The 22,872-nt window shown below is 45.6% G+C and overlaps 1 protein-coding gene across 2 annotated transcripts; it reads left to right on the forward strand.

Moving 5' to 3' along the window:
* Window positions 1-1,937: 1,937 nt before the first annotated feature.
* Gosr2 (golgi SNAP receptor complex member 2) lies at window positions 1,938-20,317 on the forward strand. Of its 2 annotated transcripts, XM_038327519.1 has the most exons (6): window positions 1,943-2,050; window positions 7,955-8,019; window positions 9,576-9,684; window positions 10,521-10,653; window positions 13,179-13,319; window positions 18,242-20,317. In XM_038327519.1, exons 1-6 carry the CDS (start codon window positions 2,022-2,024, stop codon window positions 18,401-18,403), a joined length of 639 nt encoding a protein of 212 aa, XP_038183447.1. In that variant the 5' UTR covers window positions 1,943-2,021; the 3' UTR covers window positions 18,404-20,317. The 2 variants fall into 2 exon arrangements, with proteins under 2 accessions (XP_038183448.1, XP_038183447.1); XM_038327520.1 differs by lacking the exon at window positions 13,179-13,319 and having other exon boundaries at window positions 1,938-2,050.
* The last annotated feature ends 2,555 nt before the right edge of the window (window positions 20,318-22,872 follow it).

Below are 22,872 nucleotides of genomic sequence, written 5' to 3' on the forward strand. Positions count from 1 at the left end.
ACACAAATAAGAACAAAGTAGCTCTGGGGACACAAGAGCGGTACACTTGGGTGTGTCTGAGACGTTATTTCCAGAAAGGACTAAGGGAAGAATGCTCCCCATGAATATGGGCGTCACTGTCCCACGTGTTGACATCCCAGACTAAATAAAAGGAAAGGAGAACGCCAACAGAGTGCTAGTCTTCTGCTTTCTCTTTGCTGGTCTGCTGAGATGTAGCAAGAAGCTGCCTCCCATTCCCAGCACCATGAAGCTGCCTGCCACCATGACTTTCCTGCCAGGATGGACGGTTCCTTTTCACACTGTGAACCAAAATCAACCCTCCCTCTCCTGAGTAGCTCCTTGCCAGGCATGAGTCACAGCGATGAGAGAAGTAACCAGCAAACACAGGACTCTAGGCAATACCTGCAACTCCTGCTGTCACTGGCAAAGCATAGTTTAAAAAAAAACTCAGGAAGCAACAGCAGAGGGAAGGGGACGCAGCATGAGTGACGTCAAAGCAAATAGCACAAGGAACTGGAAAGACAAGAATGCTACCGGGACCAATGCAGACAGAAGAACCATGGCATTAGAAAAGTGTTGCTTTCTCTCTTTTTCATGGTGGTCAAAACCAGCACATTCAGAAGTAAAGGGTAAGAACAGATAAAGTTACTGGAAATGGAGACTTGTGATATATGGATACTGCAAGTGGTCTTTACTGTATTTATTACAGAAGAAATGAAGATGAAGACCACTCTTTTCTGTTATTTATACTTACTGTTCTTCATACGGGGCCATGGGTTTTGTGATACATACACCCCTGCACATGCCTCACCAGTTAAATACTGAAAATTTAATAAAGTAGCCTTTATTTAGCTCTCCCCAATCACACTGTCCATTCAGTCATGATTGAAATGCAGCCCCCCTCAAACCTTCTATTGATTCTTAAATGCCCTATACCCATAATTCTTGATCCATGAACCCCTCTTGCTCCTCTCCAGGGAAACGGTCCTAACACCAATGATGGCTGATGCTTATTGCGAATTTGGCTTCAAGGTATGAACCTTCTCAATAGACAGAAGAGAAACTTCAGGAATGTGTTTTGTTCATGTTCTTCCCCCACGTGTCTGTGCATGGTACACAGTACATGTTCAGTGAGTTTGAGAGGAAGTGGGAAACTTAATGTTAGGGAAAGAATGAATATGCGCAGGCGGTCTCTTGGAACATGAAACTGGGAGGGCTGCAGGATACAGGAAAATAGTCCAACTCACAAAGGAAGAGGAACAACTCCTCCCTTGGGAGGAACTGTAGATAAGAACCTAGATGGATGGAAATGAGATGGCCATAGGTGAAGACAAGTGTTTGGGCCCTTCCAAATCCTAATCCAAAGGTCACCCGCCCACTGACGACAAGCCCAGCTCAATTCATTATCTTTGGATTTATTGGGATTTTTCTACCTTTTGGAATGCTTATTTGTACACAGATCGTATTTCCTTCTCTAGTCCAACCTCTTGAAGAACAGAAGGAATTTGGTTGTTCCACGTCACACAGGACACATGCTAACTGTGGGCTGAACGGAAATCAAGAAGGAGATGGGAAGACTAGTGGGCGGACGAGTTCGAGACAGGAAAAGCATTCGTGTTGAGGAACGAAATCCCCAGACCCGTAATCACAGTTTAAGAAGTCCAGCCGGAAATCGCTGTGAAGAGCGGGGTAGAGAAAGTCGCCGGCGACTTCTCGCTGAGGCTCTGACGTCAGTACCTCGCGACCGTCCTCTCCGATACCTGATTCAAACCTGAAGCTGGGCTTCAGCAAAAAAACCTCCCCAGTCGCTCCCCGCTGGGCCAAGCCTCGAGCCACACCCATCCTTTGCACACTACTTTCCCTCCACGCAACCCCTTCTCCGACCTCACAAGCCCCACGGGACAGGCACAGTCGCGGGCGCCTTACTCAAAAGGGCGGGTCCTGAGACCGGAAGCCGGAAGCCGGAAATGGGGCTGTGAGGACGTGTTCCGAGGAAGCCGCAGGCCGGCTCGCCCGGCGTCATGGAGCCGCTGTACCAACAAACGCACAAGTGAGGGCTGCGTCGGGGAGCGGGCTGGGCTCGGCCCGGGAGGCGGCCCCTGGGGCTCGGGGCTTTGGCGACTGCCATTGTGGAGGTCGAGCTTTTCCGCCAGGGGCTGCTCCCCACCTCTCAGCCCCTAGCGGGATGTCCTCAGCTGTGAGAGGGGGCCGGTCTGGGCGCGAAGTCTTGGGCCGGGTAGCTCCTGCTGCAAGCCGTTGACTGCCTTTTGGGAAGGAAAACTAGCACCCCAACCCCCAGCTTTGTACAGCACCCGCCAGCTTAGTCCTCCGGGTTGGTAGAGCTTCAGAAACAGAGATGCAGTTGACGAAGCTTGTGTCCATGAGTTCATTGTCCAGTGGGAGTGTTATGGGTTGTACGAAAAGTGTTCTGTGTTTTTGATTGGATATTAAAGAACATATGTTTGTGACACAAAGAAATGCAGGTAACAGACTATTATTGTCAGTCATATTTGATGACAAGTTAGTTTTAAGGAAACTGAAACATTGAGTTTAGATTAGCGTCTCATAGCTAAATTAGTTTCCTTTATTTACAGTGTCCTGTGTTTTGGCACCTTGCCAGACATGTAGCTGGCCATGGTAAGGGGCCATACCTATGCTATTTTAAGAATTTTCTGTAGCTGTATTAGGACAACACCAAAGTATCATACTCCTTGGGTCTGAGAATGAAATAAACTAGTCATCCAGCCTCCCTAGTAAACTCATAGCAGAAGGAATGGAAGTAAGACGGTGGCTGTTTTCTTTCTCTTTGATATTCTGAGTTTATGGTTTTCCTTTTCCTTTGACAACAAAATGTTTGATTTGGGAGAGGGAAAATAAGGAAATTGCATTATAATGACAGTTTGCATATTATATAAAAATGTAGGAAGAGATAAAAAAGGCTAGCTTTTGAGCCACTTGGGAAGGAATGAAACAGAAAATTACACTCACGTTGCTAAGAACAGGTCCTATACCCAGCAAGGCACAGAGGCCTAGCACTGCATTGAGGTTAATCTGCTAGTTGCTGAGTTGACACAACATACATAGAACATACTCATCTCTCTAGAACTTTGAACTTGAGCTGTGACTGTCTTACTGTGAAAGTACCTGACATTAAATCAATTATTTAAAGTCATTTAACTGGAAAAGTCCTGCGCAGGAATGAATGGAAAGAAAAGATGCAAACAGGTCATTTTATACTTCAGTAATAATAATAATTCACTAAGGTGAGCTTTATGGAGAAGCAATAGCCAGACTTCCGTTTTTGAGATACTTGTGCTTGTAAAGATGGTTATATTTGTTCCTTGTGTTGTTCAGTCTGCCACGCTTGGTCTCATTTCTAGACTGTGCAGGTTAAATACGTCTTGGATACAAACAGCTCTATAGTGAACAGGCTTTCCAGTTGGTTTTAGTGCGTAGGTAGTTTTAAGAACTATTATCTCTAGATCAACTTGTCAGTTTGCCTTATGAGGTAAAGACTAGCTACAGAGGCAGAGTGGAAGATGTGAAAATCACCAGGTGGTTTCCACTGCTCTCTCGCTCTCTCTCTCTCTCTCTCTCTCTCTCTCTCTCTCTCTCTCTCTCTCTCTCTCTCTCTCTCTCTCTCTCTCTTAGTGTGTGTGTGTGTGTGTATTCAAGACGGGAATTCCCTGTATAGCTGAGAACTCGCTGTGTGGCTCAGGCTGGCCTTGAATTTAGAGTCCACCTTCTTCTTTGTCTCAAGTGCTAAGATGACAGGTGAGCACTGTCACACCCAGACTAACCCACTACTCTGTCTGTCTGTCTGTCTGTCTGTCTGAGATAGAGTCTCACTGTATAGCCCCAGCTGACCTGGAAAACTCTTATGAAAATCAGGCTGCCCTAGAACTCACAAAGATCCACCTGCCTCTGTCTCTTGAGTGCTGGGATTAAAGACATATACCACCACACTCATGACTTGAAAAGCAACAACAGTTTAATTTGATGCTGTTTAGTTTACACAGCATTTTCATACTGCATTGGGTTCTGCAGTCTTCCAAATAATTGTTACCATTAGCAGCTCAGTTGTATATTTGAGACAGGGGCACCAAGGAGTTAAATGACTTGCAAAGTGTCTGTCAGCTTGCATAGTTGAATTCGATCAGTTCAACTTAAAAAATAAAAGCAATGCCTCTGCTTAATATGTACTCTCTCTCTGCTTGGCTATAATGTAACCCATATCCATGGTGGACTCCATGCTTAGAAAAACCTGAGGCTTCTTTTTCTGTCATGTCTACACCCCCAAGTCATATTTGGGTATCACCTGTCTCTTGACTGTGTAGGTGTTGTTTGGTTCCCACTTGAGTGGAATTGGATTCTCCAAGTGCTGTATTAGCTTCCCCCATGCCAGTCACACATGCCATGCTGTTTGCATTTATTTCCTAGCATGGAATGTAGAGGCTGAACTTTATTGGTTTTATCTTTTCTAATACATTCAGAGCCAAACAGAACTTATAAATAGAAATTAAATGGGGAACATCAGTAATTTCTTAAAATTATCCTTTTTAGCTTAGTATAACAAAGCTGGCCAAAGAGTTTTTAGGGTATTATTATTGTTTTGCCTGCCCTTGAAAATCTCAGACAAGCGCTTCCATTCCAGTTCTGTCTTTGGTCATGACGACCCTTTTAAGATCCCAGACAGTTCATGGGCCTGATGTGGCACAGGTAGGGGCGCCTTCCTTTTCTGTTTTTCAAGAAGACAGCATAATTGTGCAATTTGTAATTTGTTTCCTATGTAAAGCTGAAATACGGTGTCTTGGAACATGTACCTTTTGCTTTGGGGACTCCCTTCAGCAGAAGTAGGAGACAAACCCCTTTCAACTTCTCTCATCCATTCCAGTCGTTTGTTCTATTTATTTATTTTGGTTTTTCGAGACAGAGTTTCTCCGTGTACTCCTGACTGCCCTGGAACTCACTCTGTAGACCAGGCTGGCCTCAAACTCACAGAGATCCGCCTGCCTCTGCCTCCCAAGTGCTGGGATTAAAGGTGTGTGCCCAGCCCATTCCAGTTATTTGAAGAGCATCCTTTGGTATCTTTATTTAACCACAAATCTCAATCTGTACTGTCTTTAGGCTTCATATATCATAGATACCATGGAAGAAACCAACACATCTTTAAATCAGCCAAGATTAGAGTTATCCTTATTGTGTTCTTTCCCACCGCAGAAGACCTTTAGTTTCGTTTCCCACTTTCCCATGGGTCATTATGGTTATATAGCCCATTTGTTGTTGAATGTATGAGTATATGAATAAGTAAGTAATGAGTTTTATTAAATCATTAACATCTGGAAAAACCTATTTTTCTTATTTATGAAATATTGCAAACACACATAAAAATAAAAGTAACATCACCCAATGTTAGGATTCATATTAATATAAGTGCTCCAGATAGTTGATTTATAAACAAGCTGAATCAAAAGCACCTATATCTGTTCTCACCGCCAGAGTTTGCCATCTTCACATCGTTTTATTCTTCTTACACTTGTGTTCACAGGCAATATGTGCTACTTGTTTTCTATGGTCACATCTTTCTTCCTTCCTTCCTTCCTTTCTTTCTTTCTTTTTTGAGATAGGTCACTTTATTATGTAGCTCTGACTGTCCTAGAACTCACTATATAAGACCAGGCTGGCCTCAAACTCAGAGGTCCCTCCGCCTTTCTGTCTCTGTAGTGCTGGGACTAAAGTCGTGCACCACAATGCCCAGCTCATGAAACATAATTCTTTCTGAAAATTAAAAAAGAAGTTCAAAGTTCCTTGTGTTTAAGGGTTTCAAATAAAGGACTGTGTGTGGATCTATTCAGTGAGAGACATATCAATACTGCTAATAATATAATAACTACCGAATTGCTCATCAAGAAAGAACTCAGATTAATTTCAGCAGATTAAATAAAAGCTAGCAGGATTGGCAAATAACTCAGTGGGTGAAAAGGCATGCTGCCAAGCCTGATAACCTGAGTTTGAGCCCCAGAACCCATGTGGTGGAAGAAAAAACTAACTCCTACAAGCTGTCCTCCGGTTTCCACTCTGACTCAATTGCACCTTCACACACACTAAGTAAATAAATGCTTATAAATAAAAACTTGATCTAGTCGTATTAGTGTGGGCATTAAGTCTTTAAGATAAGATGATATTGAATGGAAAAAGAAAAACCTAGTACATTAAGTATCTGTTTATGTGCTACTGATGTATTTGCTTATTTCTTGATTTATTGAGTCAACTTCCATATACTTCTTCAGAATAGGGTTGGTTATGGGTTTTTTGTTTGTTTTGCTGCCTCTATTTTTCTTTTTCTTTTTTGTTGTTCCTGTGGATAATGACACCAACTTTGTGTTTGCTTTAAGTCACCTTTACAAGTTTACTTCCTTGCCTGTGTTCTACTTCTACCAATAGGAATCCTATTTTCCTGCCCATCAAACCTCCAGTCCCTGCTGTTGTCCTCACCCAGGTGTTCCACATAGCAATTAGCTCCATCTGCATCCCTGCACCAGCCTCTGTATCTCCACTGCCTCTGCCCCATCCCGCCCCCTCCAAAGCACCCCATATTTCCTTTCCTGAAGCAGCTGACAGGTTGCTTCTCGGGGTCACAAGGCTTACCTTGGAGCATTCAGGAAGTCTTGGACAGCTGGATTGGGTTCTGGTGCCATAGGTCACACTTAGAAGTTACAAGAACTCCCTGAAAAAGGCTAGAGACACAGTGAAGCAAGATCGGGGCTCCTGGCTGGTCCTGGTAAAATTTGATAAAATTCACAGTGGAGAAAAGCTGTTGTACTTCCCCTTAAGGGCGGGGGATGAGACCTCCTCACACAGGCTCTGTGCAGAGAGCCTGTACAAGCTCGGGAGGCATTGGGGCTAACATAAGCTGCATTCCAGGAGCTGACAAGTGATGGGGAACCACTAAGAAAGATTGGAAGGTGACTTTGGCCTGGAAAGTCTCCAGAGAGTGCTCTGGGCCTAATGTCTGGGACCTGTTGCATTTCCAAATAAATGGCAGTTCCCCCCTGTTGTCAGGGAAAGATGTTTACCAAACAGGAGATACCTATCTTCCAGGGCCTACTCCCTCTGCTGTCTCTGCGGTGCCCTTCAAGCACAGCTGCTGCTTTTACACCACATGAAGTGCCTTGCAAGCCTTCTGCATAGCTTATTCTATGGTGACATGCACACCCAACACTGTGGAGGCTGAGGCAGGAGAATCACAAGTTCAAGGTGAGCCTCAGCTACATAAATGAGATCTTGTCTCAAAAACAAGCAAACACAACTCCTTCATCCACAAAATGGCACAGTTTACACGTTCTCAGCCCCAGCCTTCCTATTTCCTTTGCCCCACTGTACACAGCTCCTCCCTCAACTTTGTTTGCTTCTGCTTCTGTGTGTTGGTTTTCTCGTAAGTTTTCTCAGGGATTTTTCATGTCCATCTGGCCTCAGTTCCTAATTACATTGTTTCTCAGGGGCAAGGATTGTATCTCCCCTGCCCTTTGACTCTTGGTAGGCAGACCAGTGCTTAGCACATTGGGTCACAGAACAGAGAGTGGGATTGGCTGGATCCTCGGTGAGGTTTATCGCCTGCTGTGTGGCCTTGAGCAACTTTAATGACCTTTCTGGGTTTCAGTTTTTATTTATAAAATGAGAATGGTGATAGTGCTTTTCCTTTCAGGGTTATTGACTTAGCAGTGTCTCAGATACAGTAAGCACTCACTAAATGCTAGCAGTATTATTATTAGCATTAGGATATTAGAAACGATGCCAAAATGGGTGGCCTAACGTGCCACATCTAAATTTTACAGTTCAGCAGCACTGTCAGTTGAAATCAGTTGTAAGATGGCATTAGAACAAGTTGTCTTTCCTGACTGAAGTGCCAGTGATTATTCCTGTCTCACTCATTTCCTCCCTCTTCCTTTGATAGGCAGGTCCACGAGATCCAGTCTCACATGGGACGCCTGGAGACGGCAGACAGGCAGTCTGTGCACTGTGAGTAATTAACCAGGGAGAGCAGAGTCCTTTCTCTGATGACACGGGGCTAATGGGCTGGGTTTCCTGACTGCATTCTGCCTTGGGGGCTTAGTGACTCAGCGTGGAATGAGTTGTTAGGATGAACAGAAAAACCGCTGGCCAAGTCTCAGTTCCCTGATTGTGTCCTCTGGAGTCCACCAGTTTTTATCCCCCATTACCCTTCCACTCAACCTGACATGGCCTTATGGGAATGGAAGCTCTTTCTCCATCTCTCTTAATCATATTACCTAGTCTGAAAATTCAGACATGTTGACCTGGAACTGGCCATCTCTCCTGAGCTGAGAATTCTGGCTTCTTAGTAGGATTATCCAAACAACTAGCAATATTAATTAGTTTAGTTCCCACACCACAGTTTCTTTTGAGAAGCATGTGGGGTTGTGGTTTGGCGTTTCATTCCTGTTCCAAGCAAAGGGCCTCTCTCTGAGCCAGCCTTGTAGACCTCCCACAGAAGCTCTGTCCCTCGCTGCCCAGCTCTCGCCAGGCCTGTTTCTGTTTCCTCTTTTTCCATGGCTCCTCAGCGTGGCCCTTCCCTTAGCTCTGCACTCTACAACGCTCTAGTCTAAGCCGTGTTTGCTGCAGGTGCGGGGGCCTAGGAAGGGCTGGTGCCAGGGTTGTCATTTCTTGGTGGGGAAGGCAGCCGCCTGGATGCTTGCTCTGTGCAGTTTAGTTTCTGCCGACTGGCCTTTGTTTGCCTTCCCAATAATCTCACTGGTGCCTGATTAGAAATGGAAAGAGGTCATTTTGACAGCCTTATCAAAGGGGATAAGGAAAGTGACTATCACACTCCCTACCTCTGCGGGCTCTTTCCTGGGTCTTTCCTATTGATATGTGGTCTATTCTGAGGGCTCCACACCTCGGCCTACCCATGCTTTCAGAATGCCTCTGGGTGTTTCCATACTAATTTTCCCTTTCCTTTATGCTTTTTTTTTTTTTTAAAGCATCCCTCATCTATGAGGAGTTCAGTTGCCCGCCGTTTTACTAGAGGCTTATTATCTATTTCTGATACCCAACTCAAATAGAACTATATAAAAAATTTAGCTTAACAGAGTTATTTGGACAATAAAAAATGTTTATTTTCTAAAGGTGGGGAGTTTATGTTTTTCAGACATGACTTCTACTTTAAAACCAGGGCAGCTAACAGCTATGTGTAGCTATGCATGTCTGAATGCATATAAGAACACACATGCTTTGAAACAATATACCTTGAATTGATTCATCTTTTTATGTATTGTGCTCCTTTTGAAATACACGTTTTAGTTTGTGTTATGGAAAAATGTTTTATTTATTACTTTTTTGGGGGTGGGGTGAGACAGGGTTTCTCTGTGTAGCCCTGGCTGTCCTGGAACTTGCTCTGTAGATCATGCTGGCTTTTAACTCAGATCCGCCTGCCTCTGCCTCCTGAGTGCTGGGGATAAAGGTGTGCATCACCACTGCCCGGCAACATTTGTCACTCTTAATTTAAGTTTGTTATCTTTTTTCCAGCAATTATTTTTTTTTCTCTCTCTTTTGTGCAGTAGTAGAAAATGAAATCCAAGCAAGCATAGACCAGATATTCAGCCATCTAGAGCGTCTGGAGATTTTGTCGAGCAAAGAGCCACCTAATAAAAGGCAGAATGCCAAACTGTAAGTGTTGATCCCTGACATGGCTCAGATACTGCAGGCCCACCCAGGCAGCCTTTTGTCACACTAGAAACTAGAATATTTTGAAAATCTGGGTACATACTACAGAAACGAAGACTATGCAAAGATAGTCTCCCTAAAATACACAATTCTAAGTTATACATCCTCTAAAAGGAGGAGGTTTGTGACTCAGAAGCCTGTGATCATCGTCCCATGCTTCTTTTGTCAGTGATTATGATCTCTTGTTTCTTTGAGGTCACTCTGAAAATATGCATTTTCTGATGAGACCCTGAAAGTATAATGCAGCTGGGGAGTCTGGCTCTGCGGTTTAGTTCCCGCTGGCTTCTGTTGGGCTGAAATGCCTTGTCCTAATCACCTCAATCAGTCTGTTTATAATGAAGTACTGATCAAATGTTTGATACCCCACCATGAAATCAAAGGAAAACTCCCCTCACCACCACTCCAAACCCTGCTCCTAAAAGTTCCATGAAACCTCATTGCTGCTCTTACCTCCTAGCTGCCCTTGGGCTTCTTCCAGGAGTGTGGACTAACTCACGGAAGGTCAGGAAGGGGTCATCAAGCCTGCTTCCTGTCACCTGTTCCCTGAAGAGCTGGAGTCTAGCAGACTTTAAGTAAAGCTGCTGGAATCGTACATGATTCCATCCACCTTAACCACAAGCTGCTGCTCGACTCAGCATCTTTGCTTCTCAGTGTAGGCGCTGGTGCGGGCACTGTGAGGAGCCATGAAGCCGGGTCTTCTTCCCTGAGTCCAAAGCCAGGCTGCCTCAGAGTTGGCTATCCTCAGTTCCTGGAACTAATCTCTGTCTCATTAATTCCAGCCGTGTCGACCAACTGAAGTATGATGTCCAGCACCTGCAGACGGCCCTCAGGAACTTTCAGCACCGGCGCTATACCCGGGAGCAGCAGGAGAGACAACGAGAGGAGCTTCTGTCTCGCACTTTCACCACTAACGTAAGCAGACACGAGGGGAGGGGGGCCTAAGTGCAGGTCACCAGGCATCACCCCTTAGTGGGGTGCTTGAAGCCGACTGAGGAGGAGACTAAACGGTACTGACAGGGGATTTTGTACATTGTCACTAAGACTATACCTAGATGGGAATTTCCAACACGAAAACCTGAAGAGGAGGCAGTTAAATTGAAGGAATGGGCAGAGGTAGAAGCTCACACAGTCCAGGTGTTTTGTGATCTCATGGAGGCAGACGATTAGAACTTAGCCCATCTATAGAGACGCAGCTGCCTCTAGGCACTTCTTTAGTGCTGTGTGTGTGCTTGCGTGCATGTGCATATGTTTCAAGCACTGCCATTGTGCTGTGTGTATGTTTAATTCAGGCATTGTCATGGTGTGTTCGTGTGTGTGTGTGTGTGCGTGTGTGTGTGTGTGTGCGTGTGTGTGTGTGTGTGGTTTCAGCCTCAGATGCATTAAAATGTTTTTGCTCCTGGTCTGAATGTAATTTGGAGAGACGTGCTAACAGATATTTAGTGTTAGATGGATTGCTTTTGGAGTAGCTTCTTGGTTTGTATGTTTGATTTCCTGGAAGCCCCACCTCTGCCTTCTAGCTTCAGTAGGATCGTTCTCTGTATGTGCAATGTACTGGCCTTTCCTGGGGTCCTGTGTAGTGTGTTCTACCAAGTGAGGTGGGTTTGGGCTTTATATTTTGTTACTTTTTAAACCTGCCGCTAGAATTCCTGGCACTTTGCCCTTGTGTAACCACACTGTAGACAGAAACACTAAGAGTGATCCTGGTACCTTTAATCTCGCACAGACTGGGCTGGGAGAGAACCAGGTGCTCTCCTTCCTGCTGTCTGACCGACACAGCCTCCTGCCAAGCAATGCCCCTTCTTCCTGATTCTCACTGGCTGAGGGATAGACTCATCACTCCATCCCCCTGCTGTCGTGCATTTCTTCAAGTGCCTCAGGAATGACTTCATAGTTTTGTTTTTCCAGAGCAGGTGGACTGGCAGGTTGTGGTGATTAGCAAGTCACAAATGCAGCATGCTGTAAGATACCGAATAAGATAGGTCACGTCAGGCATTTTGGGGCCAGAGAGGACCTCTTAGGATTATTTTGTTGACTGCCATCCTGATGTGGCACCACATTCACTAGGCTACTCAGAAACATTGACTCACCAAATGAAGCTTCTCTTTAGTCATTTTACCTATTGTAAAAGAGGATACCTACCACCCGTCCCTTTCCAGATGGGAATGAGTGTAAGGCAGGTTTGTGTGTAAAGTCACTAAATGCTTGCAGGATAAGGGGAGCCATTGACTCTCTTAACATTAGAATCAACACCAAGGTACCAAGTAAGACATTTGACAAAATTACTAAACATGGCTCCGCCCTTTGAGCAGTTCTGTTAGAGGGAAATTCAGAATGTCCACCTAAAGGCTGGTTCTGAACTTGAGCAGCAGAACAAATGGTTTATCTTCCTGCCAGTGGGAATTGGGGCTTCAGTGGTAGAAGGGGTATTACCTGGCAGGAGGTTGGGTCAGTCAAACAGCAGGAAGGAGAGCACCCACAGCTGGTGATGAACTGGTCCTCTCCCGAGCCCAGACTGTGAGGTTAGAGCCACCAGGACTATTCTTAGTGTTTTTGTCTACAGTGTGGGTACAATTGAGAGTTGGCTGTGCACTCTGCCCTGGGATCCTACCTATCTGGGTATGTTATTCCATCCCTTTGGGCTTCACTTTCTTCATCTGCAAAATGGGGAGAACAGGAATGACTCCCAGCATATTGAGTGAGTTTAGGGAAATGGATGTGTGAAGTAAAAGGGCTTGGTCTGTACTGATGAGGCATCTTCAGTCTGAAGGTGCAGCATCCAAAGGAGCTCCTCAGTAGGTAGACTCCTTTCCAAAGTCTGCAGAGTCCTGAAGTCTGAGACACTCAGATCCCAAGCCTTTTAGATAGCCTGTTATCAGCCTGTAGTCTTTGTTCGTCTTCCACTTACCTTTCTTTTCTTTAGTGGCTTTTTCCTGCCTCCTCAGAAGTGAGTTCCCATCCTGAACACCCATAAGCCTTCAGTAGAAAGCACCACCCCTTGGATCTGTAGTCTAATCAAAGCGATAAACTATAGATAAAATAGCTAAAGAACAAAAGCAGACATGTAATAGCATATAAGCAAGAAGCCGTGTAAAGGAACATTTGAACAGCTATCTTCGGGAGGAGCCAGAGAAAACCTTTAGGAGAAGTGAATGAGGTCTTGAAGGAATAGCTGCTTTTCCTCAGTGGAGATGTGACAGATGCAGAAAACCAAACTGTAACAACTCACTTGGAGAGTGATGGACCTGACACCTCTGCTATTGTGGTACAGACCCCACGCCCATACACACACCTTTACTTTGCTTTTTCTTCCCTTTGACTCTCTGATTCCTGCATTGTTTCCTCTGGTTCTTCTGGCTTGACCTTGGCCAAAAGGCAGAGCAGACCCCAGGAGCTGACTGGCAAGGGAAGTTAATCAAGTGCCTGCATTTCTTTCACAGGACTCTGACACCACCATACCCATGGATGAATCACTGCAGTTTAATTCCTCCCTCCAGAACATTCACCACGGCATGGATGACCTCATTGGAGGCGGGCACAGTATTCTGGAGGGACTGAGGGCCCAGAGACTGACCTTGAAGGTGGGGTCCCTGCTGGAGAATAGAGAGAAGGCCTCTTATTCTGGTCTTGCCCTATGGTTTAGCATCTGTATTTCTATTTTGTTTCTGTGTCCCCAGCTCATGTTGTTGTGACTGTAAGGCCAAGTCCTTGAGCTTGCAAGTTTGCCAGTGCCTGTCACGAAACCCAGTGGCATTTCTTCGTAACTAGGACTTTGTCCTTTTATGACCCTGTGTGAAGTTGAGGTTGCTACAGAGGGGCCAATGCCAGACTGAGAAGTGAAGTGCTTCTTCAGATTTGCTCTCATAAGAAGGAAAGCATGGCAGTCTTCCTGTGGGATTCCAGCTGTGGAGTGTGCTGTGATGGAGGCTTTGTTTTGTACTTATCTTAGGGTCGTGTCTTCAGGCTGCCTAATTCTGCAGTAGGTGGGTCTTAGAGCTCGTGGTGGCCTGCTTGCATCTCTTCCTCTTGTAGCCACAGATCAAGAGGCTGCCCTGTTAGCACTGTTGAGACCCTGACCCTGGATGATTTACGGAAACATCACACAGACTGATGGCAGTCACAGTGATTCAGCCTCAGCCTTTTCCGGTGGCAGCCCTGATGGTTTGGAGGTGTGATCCTCCCCCCCCTCACCCCCCCCCCCCCCCGAGAATAAAGCATTGCCAGCCATTGGGCTCTGAGAAAGTCACTTGTAAGTGTGACCATTATCTTAGTTTTTATTGGAGCACATTGAGCCATCTGCTCTATAGGCATCCAGTATGCTTCTGAGCAGCTCCCACCATCTTTACCAGGGAGAGAAATTGATAGGCTACTGATGTTAGAGCATTTCCAATGGCCCAGGAGAGTGCTTCCCTTTCAGAACAGCCACTGAAGAAGTCTACAGATACGGTTGGCTACCCCTGCCTTTTTTGTAGAGAACTGTCCTCTTTCCCGCAGCTCAGGGGAAATCAAGACTTTTACAAAACACATCCATGTGGCACTAATGTAGAGTTAGTGGAGTTGAGGTTATTGATGGAGCGTTGGCTTCCTCCTGAAGTCTCACTGAGGAGTTCATGTGCACCGTTAGCAGAGGTGGCTTGCCAGGAAGCCTGTCCAGGTGGTGGGTCTTGAACCTTGTGATCTTGACTCCCTTTTCCCTCCGTCCCTCCTTTTGTCTTGCTCTTGATCTCCTACCTGGGCCAGTAAGTTTCCTTCCTAAACCATTCAAGAGGAACAAGAGCATGAAAGAACTGGATAATCGCTTTGATGTTATAGTTGGAAATAGGGACTTTTTGAAATAAATGGTCACTTTCAGGTGGTTTTAGAAGGCATGGCCACAGAGTAGTCTGCACTCTCACCCTAAGGCAGGATCTTTAACACAGGTCCCATTTTCTCACTGTTGTGAAACATTTTCTAGTCTCCTCTGACAGCTGACTGGTTTGACTTAAGACCTCCGTTTTTTTATTTGCAATATAGAGAATCAAATGTAACGCTTACACATGGTAATGAGTCATTCTACCTACAGTGGGCAGCATCCCCAGCCCAAGATTCCTTTGTTTGGTTTTTTTGAGACTGTTTCATTACATAGAACTGGCTGGCTTGGAACTTGCTGTATAGATTAAGCTGCCATCAAACTCACAGAGATCTGCTACCTCTGCATCTTGGGTGCTGAGATTGAAGGTGTGTGCCACCATTCCTGGCTCCAAGTTCTTCTTGATCCTTGTCTAGGCAGACCATGGGTTCTGAATTCCTGTCCATGTTACCTTGTGTCTCCTTCCCTTGACCTCTTCTTTTAGTTGCTTATTAATGGGCGTTCTTTTAGAAAAGGGACCAAAGGCTAGAGCATCTGTGTGAGCACACTGGGCGCCATGTATCGTGACCTGTGCTTAGTTTTGTTATTTCATAAGAAACTGGATATACATTTAAACAGAACAATGAGGAGGGCCACACCATGTGGTTTAGGCAGTTGATTGTGGTGGCAGCATTTATATTTATTTATAGAAGAGGCTTCATGTCCTTATGACATCTCTGCTTTTTTCTTTTTTCTCTTTATTTTCCTTCTTTCTTTTTTCCCCTCCTTCTCCCTCCCTCCCTCCCTCCCTCCCTCCTTCCCTCCCTCCTTCCCTCCCTCCCTCCCTTTTTTTGTTTTGAAGCAAGATCTCTCTATGTATCCCTGGCTAACTTTGGAACTCATAGATCTGCCTGCTTCTGCCTCCCAACTGCTAGGAGTAAATGCTTGTACCACCATACCCAACCTTTGCCATATTTCTTTGCTGCTTCAAACTCCGTCTCACTTCAACTCCTTTGTAAATACCAACTTACTTACTCAGTCGAAGCCCTAAAGATTTCTACTCTATAGAGTGAATTGGTCATTATCAAGGATTGCTGGAGCTAGGGAGCTGAGGAACTTTTTCCACATAGCTTTTAAGAATATAAGCTATTCTGGAAATGTCCACAGGGAGATGGCTGAGCATGAACCCAGTGATGATAGGTAATGCTTATGTGTCTGGGAAATGTTTGTCTGTCACCCATTGCAAAAGTTTTCACAAATATGGCAGTGATGGAACATTTCAGGTAATTGGGCAATTGACAGCAGCGCTGCTTCCAGTTGTGTCATAGGCTGGGCCCTGGACCAGGGCTGTCGGCTGCCTAAGAAGTCATGGCACTAGCACAGCTGATAAGGCAAGAGTGTTACCAAAGAAGACTTTGCCACATTTGATTATATACTACGTATAAATGAAGGCAACCTGAGAATTAAAAACTAAACTAAAATGGAGCTATTTGGGAGCTGTGATCCATAGAAACTAACTGCTCAGTGTTGAGGATCCCTATTATGGTAACTTCTACTTGGAACTGGTGTGCTAGCAGTATCTCAGGCTGTATGTAAGCCTTCCTGGAGAAGACCTGCTAGCTGCTCCTGCCCACCACTGTCCAGCGTCTCATACGCCAGTCCTGTGCTTAAGAGCAGTAGCAGTCCTTGGCCCCATGCCCAGCCTGTCTTTTCAGCTGTTTTAAGGTTCATCTTAAAAATAATGGTATGTAGAGCAGGAGATCGCTCAGCAGATGAGAGCTGCTTTTCTGGGGATGCATGTTCGATCCTCTTTACCCACATTGTGGCTAACCATCTACAACTCCAGCTAAGGGCATCCAGTGCCTCTTCTGACCGCTATAGGCTCCTGCACACACGTGGTACACATATATAAATGCAGGCACACACATACACATAAATAAATATGTTTTAAAAACCGTATGTAGAAATTAGTTGTATTTTCAGAAGAGTAAAGGTGTTTGAGTAAAACGTTTTGAAGTGTGGTTCGGAATGCTTAGACTAGTGAACTCCTTTGCCTTAATTACAAAGTAGTGGAACAAGCAAATAAGGAACAAAACAGGACACAATAAAGTATGAATGACCAGTAGACAGGCCAGTCTCTATCCTAACAAGACTGGGATAGTTGGTCTGCTTGAGTTTGTCCTCTGCTCGCCTTACACTCTGCCACAGGCTCTTCCTCTCATAGTGGCTCTGTCTGCAGCAGCTCTCCACTTAACAGTGGAAAAGTTTTAACCTGAACACACACAGTGCACACTTGTATACCCTAAGGATAGGAAAGGTTGGATGTGGTGGTACATGCCTAGAATTCTAGCATTGGAGAGAACCAGAAGGAGGGCTATGAGCTCTAGACCAGCATGGGTTACCTAGGGAGACCCTAACTTGAAAACAAGCAAAAATAATATTAAAAGATAGGTATAACTAATGTTTACCACTCTTGCACATTTTTTCTATTTTTCTGAGCTTATTTGTTCCTATTTAAGCTACTTTGCCTCTAAAAATTTAATGCACTCCTGAAAAGATACTCGTTTATAGTTTACCTGTGATTAATAGAGGGGAGTGTCTGCTTCTGTACATATGCAATACATTTGTCATGAATTGACTTAGTATAAAATGAAAATGTAGCTTAAAAAGCTAGGAAGTGGTGGCACTCGTAGAGGCAGGTTCATCTCTGAGTTCGAGGCCAGCCTAGTCTACATAGCGAATTTCAGGACAGCCAGAGCTACACAGAGAAAGCCTGTCTCAAAAAACTAAAAAAATGAAAAGTAGTTTAAAAGGTTGGGGAAAGTCCAATGTGTGTTGGGGTACTGGCTACTGAACTTGATATAACTATATTTCTATTGTGTGTGTGACTTCTTCCTCTATGTTCAAGGTTCATTTATGTTATGGCATGTTTGGTTACATATGCTAATTAGGTCCTTTTTATTGCCGAGCCATGACCATCCATCTATACTATAATGTGTTTATTCTCTAGTTGTATAACCTGGTTGCTTCTCAGTTTTCAGATCTTCTCCTGATGTTTTGTTTTCTTTTTTAAAAGAAACTTCCTTGTAGTTTCAGCTTTTGTGTTTATTTGGAGGTCCATCTTGAATGAGTGTGTTACTTGAATACACAGGTGCCCCCTAGGACTCTCTGATAGTGCCTCTCACTGAATCTGGAGCTAGACTGGGGACCAGCAAGCCCCAGCAATGCTCTTGTCTCAGCCCCTTCAGCACTGGGGCTGTAGACTGACCACATCTGGCTTTTGTGTGGATTCTGGGGTTCCGAACTCAGGTCCTTGTGCTTATGCAGCAAGCATTCTTACTGAGCCATTTCCCGGCCCCAAGTTTTATATGTAATGTGAATCAAGGTTCACTCTTTTTACTGACACATGAAATGTACATATGTACATGTAAGATGTACATATGTATGATGTCTAGCCAGTTCCAGCCCCATCTGTGGAAAAGGCTTCTTTTCATTTGACCTAACACAAGTTGGCCATGGCAAAGTGAATCTATTTCTGGTGAATGTTACCTTCTTTCGTCTCTAGGCATGACCAAGAAGACAGTGTCTGTTAGTAAAACCCTGACTTGTGGTGCTCTTTAACTACCCTTGACAACGAGGTTGATCTTGTTTTTCTTTCTCTTCTCACCTCCCCAGGGGACTCAGAAAAAGATCCTTGACATTGCTAATATGCTCGGCTTGTCCAACACAGTGATGAGGCTAATTGAGAAGCGGGCCTTCCAGGACAAGTACTTCATGATCGGTGGGATGCTGCTCACATGTGCAGTCATGTTCCTTGTGGTACAGTACCTGACATGAGCCAGCTGCACCCAGCACAGATAGCCTTCCCACCGTGTGCGCATGTGCAAGCAAGAAGTGGGCTGGGAGGCCACCTTTTGAAATGTATGCCTTAACTGTGAAGACACCCCTCCGCCAGGACTAATTGTGGCTTAGTATCAAACCTGCTTTGTTTTCTGTGACATCTGGGGAGTGGGAACTAGGGTCCCCAGGATGTGTGGTGCTTAGGAAGTGGGTCAAGACCCTGTTATCTGTCTCTCACTCGGGGATGGATGGGTAGGCTGTGTGGTCTGCCCTGGAAAACCTGCATGGTGAGGCTTGCACACAGGACTGTCCACACTGCCGACCACGTGTCATCGCCCAGCCTCTGCGGCTCCTGATGGGTGGGCGGAAGCACACGTGAGAAGATGAGGAAAGAAGTCTTTCCTTGCACCTTCTGGGAGAGATCAGTTCTCACATCCTTCTAGCCACTACCCAGTCCCAGCCCCTAAGAAAACATGACATGTGTGACTAACTGCTAACACGGCACCCTTCCCTGGAAGCAGCTACTCCAGGGAAGCTGAGACATCGGAGCTGATGTGATAACGTAAGCTTTTCCATGCCATGGTTGCTGGGTGTTTATCCTTCCTGAGGTGAGGCCAGCAGTGTTCCTGGGGAGTGTTCAGTCTGGACACAAGTCCTGAGTCACCAATGTTTTTCCAGTTAATATAACTTTTGGCTCTTACAATTCAGAGACAGTAGCTTGGCACCTCCACCCAGGCTTCAGTGGGTGGGTCTTTGCCCCTTTGAAAGGGCCATGAGCAAAGGGTGACTTGTAAGTTACAGACTCATCTAGTTCTATCATCTCAAATTCTTTGACTGTCTCTCCTCTCCCTTGAAATGTATTAGTAATATCAACCAGCAAAGCTTCCATTCTTCCCAGCCCTGGTAGGCCACCCTGGAGATGTCCCTGGTAAGTATGTCTTTATGAGACTGTTTCAGGGTCATTTTGACTTTGCCCAGCTGTGATTAAGGCTGTGTCAATGTCTGGTGTATTGCAGAATTTGTTTAAAAATTAATGTATCTTGAGCACGCTTATTGTGATTAATCTCTGAAAGTATCAGAAAGATCTAGTGAATTTATTTGTTCATCAGTCACAGGCCCTGCCCACCCAAACAATTCTAAATTTAGTAGTCTCGTGGTGGGACAGTTGGGCATTCAGAATTCCTCAGAACTGGAAACTTGATCAGTATTAATCCTACCTTTGATTGCCCTACTTATCTTTGCTTAAGTGTCCTCTGTGCTGTTTCCTTCTTTACAGTGTGTGTCACATGCCACCTCTCTCCTACTGAATAGCAGTGTTGGTCTCCTGAGTACATCTGTGATGTCCCTTTGGGGAACTTTCTCAGTTGTCACACACTTTTAATCGGAGTTTCCAGGGTATTAATTTCAGATTCTGGTCAGATTCAGTATCTGTCGCTCCTTCCCCTCTAGGCTAAATGGGCCCTAGGTGGTCAGGAAGTAGGAATCTGCGACCCCCTAGGAAGAAGTGAGAGTCCTGTGGTGAAAAGTGGCACCTAGAGGACAGAGGCTTGCCACATCTTCAGACTTAGAGCTCAGTTTGGAGGGGCAGATTGGCATGAGCTCCTAGCTGACCATAAAGTGGACTTTAGACTGCACGGGCATGACTGCCGTGCCCCCGGCACCCGACGATCCCACCAGACAGCATGTTTTGGAAGATGTACAAGCTGGAACAGAGCCATCTGGACTGAAAATGTAGCGAAAGCCCCCACCCCGTCCTTAGGGATTGTTGGGACAGTGTTTTGTAGTATATAATGGGGTTCCACGCTTGCCCTGTGGTGATCCTTAGATGGTCTTTGAAGATCTTGATAACCTTGATGTCCCACCTTCACAGCCATGTATCCCTACTTTGAAATAAAACTAGTAGTGGGGTGAGCATCTTTACTGCCTGGGGAAGGGGACAGTAGCCAGAGGATCTGGACTCCCAGGGCATTGAGCTGGCTGCCTCACGACTGCCCTCCCTTGCATCATTCCCATTCAGTGCCTTGTGAGAACACCTCAACCTGACTGGGTGTAATTGTCCTCAGTTTTCAGCTGTACGAAGGGGCCTGAGCCTGAGTGGGGTGCCCTCTAGTGGGGGAGGGGGCGCTGAGTTCTTAGTAGAGCTTCCAGAAGCTCCAGCTTAGCAGGTGGTGTGTACACCTTGGTGCAGCAGTTTAAGTGGCATGGCTTGAAGCAGGTGGGGTGCCTATATTACATAGATGTGTACTCCACATCTGGCCACTTTAAAGAGAGCTAAACACAGGGACCAAGTAAATACTCTAGTTTTACAGGTTTTACCCCAGACTTTCTTGAAAGCCAGTTTGCCCTGTTGAATTTAAATAGCTTTGATTGGCAAATTATACTTATGCCCCTTGTTTTCATGTCAGTGGAATAAAGTTGAGGTTTGTTTAGAAAACTTTTCAAAAGCACTTGACATTCGTTGTCATGACTACCCTTGTTTCCAGGCTAGAAGCATTCTTACACAGTGTGCCAGAGCCAGGCAGCTGGGAACATGAAAGTGTAGGCTCTTGGGGTATCCTCAGACTTTCTGATTCAGAACAGTACTTAAGGTTCCGAGGTAGTCCTGTCATGTTGGAGCAGCTGCCTCCTAGACAGAAAGCTGTTCTCCTAGGATGCTAGCACTGGAAAGAATCTGGACCCAGATAAAGAACAAGACTTGGCAAGTCCCACATGGAGTCTTCTTATGGCCTACTTCACCCAGAAGCGCTGAGGACTCTCAGAAACAACTAGGGGCTGGGGCTGTCACTCTGTGACACAGTGCATGTCTAGCGTTCACACTACACTGGGCTCCATCCTCACCACTGCTGGGGCACATAATAAAAAACAAGGGACTAGGGCCTGGAGTGATGGCTCAGCAGTTAAGAGCACTGACTGCTCTCCCACAGGAACTGGGTTTGATTCCCAGCACTTACATAGTGGCTCACAACCATCTTAACTACAGTTCAGGGATCCAAAGCCACCTCTCACTTACAAAGGTCCAAGGCACATGTGGTACACAAATGCACACAGCAAACACCCACACACACATAAAAGGAAATAAAACAATACAAAGTTGGGACCACAAACATGAAAGCAGAGACATGTCAAATCAGGAAAATTCAAACAGGTCCTGTGGACATACTCTGGGAGCCCTCCTGGAACTTGCAACAGTAGAGGAGCTTGTTACCGGCTGAACAGGATGGGGTGTCACTTGTCCCCAGGCCAAGACCAGACCCTCCGTACTGCCAGCTTGCCTTTAGCCTTCTGTGTAGGTGAGGCAAACTGTCCTTCACTGTCAGTCTTCCCAACCCTTTGAGTTAGATCCTATGTTACACCTGCTGTGCAGACAGTGGCCAAGTTTTAGCGGCTTTCCACGGAAGCAAGGCAACCAGCTAGCATTTAGTGAAGAATATCATACCAGGCTTACATGGCCAATTCTAGTTCTAAACTGAAAAGGGGAAGGCTATGCATGAATGTCTCTGAGAGCCAAGTGGTACCATACCCACATTTTGCCACTAGGGGGTGACAGTTCTTCATCCATGACTGCTCTGCCCAGAGGCCCTTGCTTGGTACACTGGATAGTTTCGGCCTGGTTCCCTTAAGGTGCTAATGTCTCTGCAGAGCAGTAGCTCTGGGCTGCTTTAGAACTGCAGGAGTCTGACAAAAGATGACCAAGTTTTCAGACTCCATCCTCTCTAGCCCTTCCTCAGCACTCTGCAATGCTGCAAACAGGCATGGGAAACATTTCTCCCCTCTGCTGTTTCACCTCATATAGCACCTGAGAGGAGGAGGAAACAGGATGGGAAGAGGTTTGGGGATCTGGCAGGGGCTCGCCTGCTCCGATGCAGCAGAACCGTTCCTATCAGAGCATCTTCGGGGTATGCAAGAGGCAGGTTGGAAGAGTTGGGACTACAGCCACAAAAGGAATCAGCTTCTGTGGAAAGCCGCTAAAACTTGGCCACTGTCTGCACAGCAGGTATAACATAGATCTAACTCAAAGGGTTGGGAAGACTGACAGTGAAGGACAGTTTGCCTCACCTACACAGAAGGCTAAAGGCAAGCTGGCAGAACCTTGCTGCAACATATCTCCCCATCTCATCCATGTTTCTAGAAGTTGGCGCTCTACATCATGGTCCCCTGGGAGCTTTTAGAAATTTTACTTTGATTAGTTTATTGGTGTACCCACAGACTGGGCATTGTGTATTGCCCAGATGACTACCACGTGCAAGTGTGACTTCACCTGTAGACAGGAATGCCATTCGAAGACTAAGGTGGCTCCCCATGGACTTCACTGTCTCCATTGGTTCCCTACATTAGACCAGCAGTAAGGACCAAAAATGGTCATTGGGCAGTGGCGTCTGTCGTTAGTTAGTTGATGCCACTGTGTCTCTGAATAAAGCACTTCTGGTGAGAGAGAGGCTAGCCCTTCCCTGTTTCTCCTGTACACT

The sequence above is a fragment of the Arvicola amphibius genome, chromosome 4, assembly GCF_903992535.2.
Source record: "Arvicola amphibius chromosome 4, mArvAmp1.2, whole genome shotgun sequence".
NCBI lineage: Eukaryota > Metazoa > Chordata > Mammalia > Rodentia > Cricetidae > Arvicola > Arvicola amphibius.